General features: G+C 40.5%; 1 protein-coding gene across 1 annotated transcript in view; it reads left to right on the top strand.

Moving 5' to 3' along the window:
• The window catches only part of TDRD9 (tudor domain containing 9), a 138,136-nt gene that overhangs the window by 104,033 nt on the left and 28,103 nt on the right, over positions 1-6,000 (top strand). Inside the window, exons 23-25 of the mRNA XM_019551158.1 lie at positions 537-637; positions 2,719-2,892; positions 4,421-4,532. Coding sequence (XP_019406703.1) covers positions 537-637; positions 2,719-2,892; positions 4,421-4,532 — 387 coding nt within the window. The remainder of the gene's footprint in view (positions 1-536; positions 638-2,718; positions 2,893-4,420; positions 4,533-6,000) is intronic.

Here is a 6,000-nt window from a genome sequence, read left to right on the forward strand (position 1 = left end):
CGGTTTTTGCTTTTTAAGGGAGGCAGTTTTTGCATAATATAGAAATCTATTATGAGGAAGGTTGTTGAGGTGAAACCAAACACCTGAGGGTTCCACCTTTAAAATTCCTCTTTTTCTCTGAAAGAATTACATTTATCAAGGAACAGACTTGCTTTGGGGAAGTACTTAGTCAGGCACCCTTTGTGCTGGAGATTATTCCTTTTACTCTTTATTCCTTTTACTCTTTATTCCTTTATTCCTTTTACTCTTTATTGCACTGTGTTATGACCTTCAGTGTACTGTACAACATTTCTTTGGAAAGCAGGGCAGCAATAGTGGCAAAATCTTGGGATGTTGTGGTTGCTCATTTTTTAAAAACATACTTGTTACATAAGCTACTTTTTGTCCAAAATTTATCAATTTTGATGGCTTTTCCTTCCGTTTTAAATAGTGTATTCCTTGAGTGACAGAGTGAATGAGCAAATACTTCCAGGTTCTGTTGAATTCAGTCAGTGAAAACATTTAAAATTATGGAAATATAATTTATTTGTTAACAGGTGAAGAACATTCCTCCATACGGGTTCCTGTATCATAAGCAGCTGCAATCACTCTTCAGACAGTGTGGTCAAGTAAAATCCATTGCATATGATGAAGCAAAGTAAGTAAAAAGAAGTCATAATTATGAAGGTACACGTGCAGATTTATTAATTACCGAGCCACTACTTTTGTTAACCAGATTTGGTCAGTACATCCTTATAGAGTATCTGTTAGGATGTAATCTGCTTGGGTGGTCTGAGTTGAAAACCAAATGTTGGGTGGTGTAAGGGAAGTTGGTTTGCGGCTAAATACATGTTGGTTTATTATAGAGTTGAGAAGCAAGTAACAGTTTGTTTTTGTGCTCATGTCTTCTGTTCCTGACAGCAGCTCCAGTCTTTTTTTCTTCTGTTGTATAATAATCAGGGATCCTGGTATTCTGTTTAACCCCTCCCCAAATTTTCTGATACCACCCCCCCCCCACATTTGCTGATCTAAACCCCGCCCCCCAAGCCTACGTTTTTCCACAGTTAAAGTGAAACGCCACTGTATATATTAATATCAGTTAAACACAAGGTTTTATTGATATATTTACAATTTTAAAGCAATTTGGAAGCTTATCAGTGCCTCAGTCATTATAATAAAATTAATTTAAATACTTATATATTTTGGCATTTGGGTTTTTTTAAATCATGGAAGATCAGAGCTCTCCCTGCCCCCTTGGCTTACCAGCACACAGGTCCAGCTGCTGGTGTCTCCCCACCGCTGCTTCATGGTACTGAGGAGCCCTGATATGCTGGTGCCCTGCCCTTGCCAGTGCCTCTCACTCCCAAGCCACAGTGCCCCCCCCATTTCCCCTCACTCATAAGTCACAGCCCGCCCTGTTGGTGCCCCTCGTTCCTGACCCACAGCTCCCCAGCCCTGCCAGTGTCCCTCACTCCTGTCCCACGGCCCCCCTGCCTCAGCCTGTGAGGAAGTGAGTGGGTTTGTGGAGAATGGGGTTGGTGTGGGGAAGGGAGGGGGTGTGGGCAAAGGCAATGCATGGGGAACCATGGGGGCACAAGTGACGCAGTGGGAAGTCATGTGTCCACGCCTCCGCTTCTCCCTCATTTCTGCACCCACAGCAGGGCATGGGGCTGCAGTCAGGTGAGACCAGCTCCAGAGGAGATGCATCTGTGGCCTAGAGAGCACCATGCTGCTGTGGCTGTCAAGATGAGGCCCCATTGTCTGCCTGGCAGCAGCAGGGCCATGAATCTGCATCGCCACTGTTGCTGCTCCTCACCTTGGCGGCCATCGCAGCACAGCACTCCCTTCCACACCGGTCCTACCCACTGGGCTGTGGCTCCTCTCCAGAGCTAGTTCAGCCCAGCTGCAGCCCCACCTCCCACTGTGGGCACTGAAATCTTGGGGGGCATGTGGCCCCTGCATTACATGGCCACCCTGTCCACTTCGCCACATTGCCTGTGCTCCCCTTCCCAATGCGTGCCCCGTGCCCCACCTGCTCCACAGCGCATCACATGTGCCCTCTTTCCCCACGTTCCTCGCCCTCATAGACTTACCTGGAGGGAGCTGCGGGAGCTGCTGTCCACATACATGTACATTGCATCCCCTGCTGGCTTCCCTTGTGCCAGCCTGCAAAGGAAAACTCTTTTTTTGTTTCCCTTTTTTTTCTCGTTTAAAGTAGAAACCCATGATTTTCTGCAGCAAATGGAAAACCTGGATCTTTGATGATAATGTATCATAGAAAGGCAGCCGTGCTGGTCCATGTTTATTTCCATCTGTTTTTATAGGGACCCAAGCTTTTTTCAGTTAAAGACTCCAGAAGCATTTTAAAAGAATTGAACTCCTTATGTCCAGCTGATCCGAGCCTCTTTGAACCCTGAGCTCTCCAGAGTGTGAGGACTCTCATATGTTTGCTGTTCGGCACCTTCTTGAGGTTTCACTGCCTTCATAATTAATTCATGTTTTTCTCATATTCATCTTTTATATTGCTAGGTCTCAGTTTTAGTATAATCTTGAGCATCCTGGAAGAATTTCTCTATATCCATTACTGTTTGTAAATATGTTTTATAAAGGATAGATTAAAAAACGTAGACTGCATTTTTACTTTTTCTGTGTTTGGAAGAGGGCAGGAAGAAATGAAGCACTGAGTTCTCTAAGCATCTACCGTGGACTTCCTTTATTTTGTGGGTTTTTTTGGAACAGGGCCTTTGTGGAGTTCTCTCGTAATCCGATGGAACGATTTAAAACTCTTCCTGCAGTGTATCTGGCACTTAAAATGTCACAGTTGAGAGTTCCTCTTGAACTCAAAGTTCATTTTCCAGAAGAGATTGAAAGAAAAATGGAAGACAGGATGTTTACAAGTTTGAGGCACACAAGGTACTGTGTTGTGGAGAGACAATGATCTCTTCATAGTTACAAGTTGTAACATGGCTTCTGTTTCATTATAAAATTAAGTGTAAATTGCCTCTAATGTAAAAAAAACTAAACCTGTACACTTCAGATGCCACAAGCATACTCTTATGCCAAGAGAGAATATTTTTGCAGCATTTAAGGGAGCTGGGGTAACGTATTGTATAGTGGAACCACTTCATTTACTGCATACTTTTTGGGGGCTGCCACTCAAGTTAAAACGATTGGCCTAGGAACCTCAAACTCATTTTACTGTTTCATTTTTAGTGGGGAATGGTATGTTTGGTAAAATTGAGATTTGTTTGCTTGGACATTCAGTGTATGCAGAGTTTGGACCCATCCTCTCTGTGGCCGTAGGTGGTTACACTGTAGGGAGCAATAGATGTGTAGGGGGCAAGTGAATACCAAAAGGGAGGAGACTGGGGGGTATTCTGGGAGGGGACCTACTGGTGACATGGATACAGTTAAGGGAGGTTACATATATAGGCCACGTCCCTGGTCCCAGTGAAGAGGTTTTCTTAGAAGTATCTGGTACACAGGCTGTCTCTATGCAAGTAAAAGGTTTCTTCTGAGGTCCTGGTATTAGTTTCTACAATCAGGATTTACTATTTCAAAATATTAAAATTGTTGAAAGCAAAATTGGGCCTAAGAAGTCCAGTGTGCAGCTCCCACTAATTATACTGCTTTTTGCCCAAAGCTCTTGTAATAGCATCAACACACTCATATACATCTTGGCATGTGTTTTTGAATGTTAATTATTAAAGGACCTGAAGCAACCTAGTCCAGGAAGGTCTGAGGATTAGTATTGTCATTTTCTGGGAACATACATTCTGAAAACAGTTTATTTTGGAATTAATCCTTGTTCCAGAGTGGATGTAGATATTTTAATTTCAGAACACAACCTCAAGAGAAATGCCATAATAAAGACATCTAAATGTTAAGTGTAGGCTTTTGAATCGAAGGCTTTGTTAAGACAGGTGCTATTCAGTGTGTATCTTTTTTGGTTATGCCTGATATGGTATATTAAACACAATTTCTCTGTGGTCTGTTGGATTTTCATAATCTTGACCCTTTGTATCTCATGTATTGTTAGCAGAGACCATCCTGAAACTGGGCACTTCAGAACTGATACTTTTCTTGTCAAATTGGAGTGTCTTGGTTTTGTTAGAGACCCAGGTAAAAGTGGGCTGGGTAGGGTTTTCTGAATTGGGATCCTGTAGGATGACTTCATAGAGTAAACACTTAATATTTTTCAACTATTTAGAAACATTTTGGCAAATAGAACAAGCATTTTAATTGTTTTTCTTCCTCTTATGTTAAATGAGTGTAGGAAGTAGGTGAAAACTAAAAGTATTGGTAAATTAATTTTAAATAATTTAACAACAGTCCCAAGAATTAGTGCTCAGATTATTATATTGTATTTGATTAAATTATCAATATAATTTGATTATATTGTAATTGATTGTTTGATGCACATTGTGATTTTTTTTCTTAGAGTAAATGTGGATTTTCAGAAACAGACAGTAGATCCTTTGCAGATTTCGTTCAGTGCTCTTGAAGAATCACAGACAATCTCAGGTCTTCTCTTATCCATCAGTGTAACAGAGGTAGGAATGTTCTGTAGCTAAATACCGACTATATCTAATCAATCTGTGTGATTTTCCTTTGTATAAAAGCAGCCAATAAGCATTGGATTTAGTGTTGGGAAGGTGGTAGGGTTTCATTTCCCCCCCCCAGAGAAGGCTATTTTGGGGAAAAGAGATAAAGATTAAAAGGTTAAATTAAAGTTAAAAGAAAAAAAGCAAGGTAGTCTGCAGCGTGTTTTTTGATATTGATAAGCAGTAAACCCTGGTTACTTTATCTATTGGAATTTGCCACTGTGGTCTGATTTTCTGTTTTGATTCTTCACCAGTGAGGACCCCCTCTTCACTATCAGCTCCTTGTAATTGATCGCTACTGGCTAATTCATCGTTATTTGTGTTCCTTTTTGAGTGGCAATTTTACCAGTGTTTCTCTACTACTTCAAGGAGCATAAGGAGTAAGCAAGATTAACTAGCAAACATAACATTAAAAAAGCATTAATTGGCATTTTAAGGAAAGAAAGGCACGAGAACTGGAATTTAAAAAGTCAGATTTAAATCAGCTCAGAGAAGGAGTTGGAAAATGACTCGGGGGGGGGGGGGGGGGGGTTTTAAAGCAACTACTGAAGAATCTTGGATTAACCAGCAATAATATTTGTGAAGTCGTGGTTAACAAACGGGGTCTTGGAATACTAAAGAAGGCCTAACATAGTGCTTACCTTTAAGAGGGGGAAGACAAAACGCCTCATGAATTGGTCTGGTTGGTCTGACTTCAAGATCTGGGAAGTTACTAGAGCAAATCATAAAACAAGTCAGTTTGTGAATACCTGTAGGATGATGGGATGGTTGCTAGAAGTCAACATAGATTTATTAATAACATGCCAAACCATTTTGGTATCCTTCTTTGATGGGGTTTTACTGTATTGATGTCTAAAAGGAATGCAGTGTACAGAATACACCTGGGCTCTAAGATTAATATAGTCCCAAGAAGGGTGAAGAAATGTGTGCTACATAAATTGCCATTGGATGGATGCATGAACGATTGAGTAACCACTCACAGAATGTCATTATCACAGATCCTGGTTTTCTGTGATTTAATAAAAATCCCTAATTTTCAGTTTAAAAAAAGTAACCCCAAATCCACATCTTTCTGTGATTTAAATGAAACATCACTTATCTGTAAATTAGTACAGGAAAGCCATGTTTTCCTTTTCCAAACTATGAGTAATATTTGAGGTGCAAGAGGCTGACCTCTTTTAGATCTGAAAACCTTGAAAGGCGTGGTGACCAGAAACAAACGATTCAGTTCACCAGCTGCTAGCTAATATGCTCTTTAGTAGGTCAGTTTTCACTATAAAACACATATTAATTTAAAGAATATTGTCCATTCTAGTTAGGACATTTAAGGTTTTATTTAACTAATAAAAATGTAAATACCGTATTTTCGCGCATATAGCCCACAGGCTATACATGTTTTTACAAACTTGTAAATGGG

The sequence above is a fragment of the Crocodylus porosus genome, unplaced genomic scaffold (genome assembly GCF_001723895.1).
Source record: "Crocodylus porosus isolate Cpor-Errol unplaced genomic scaffold, CroPor_comp1, whole genome shotgun sequence".
Classification (NCBI taxonomy): Eukaryota; Metazoa; Chordata; order Crocodylia; family Crocodylidae; genus Crocodylus; species Crocodylus porosus.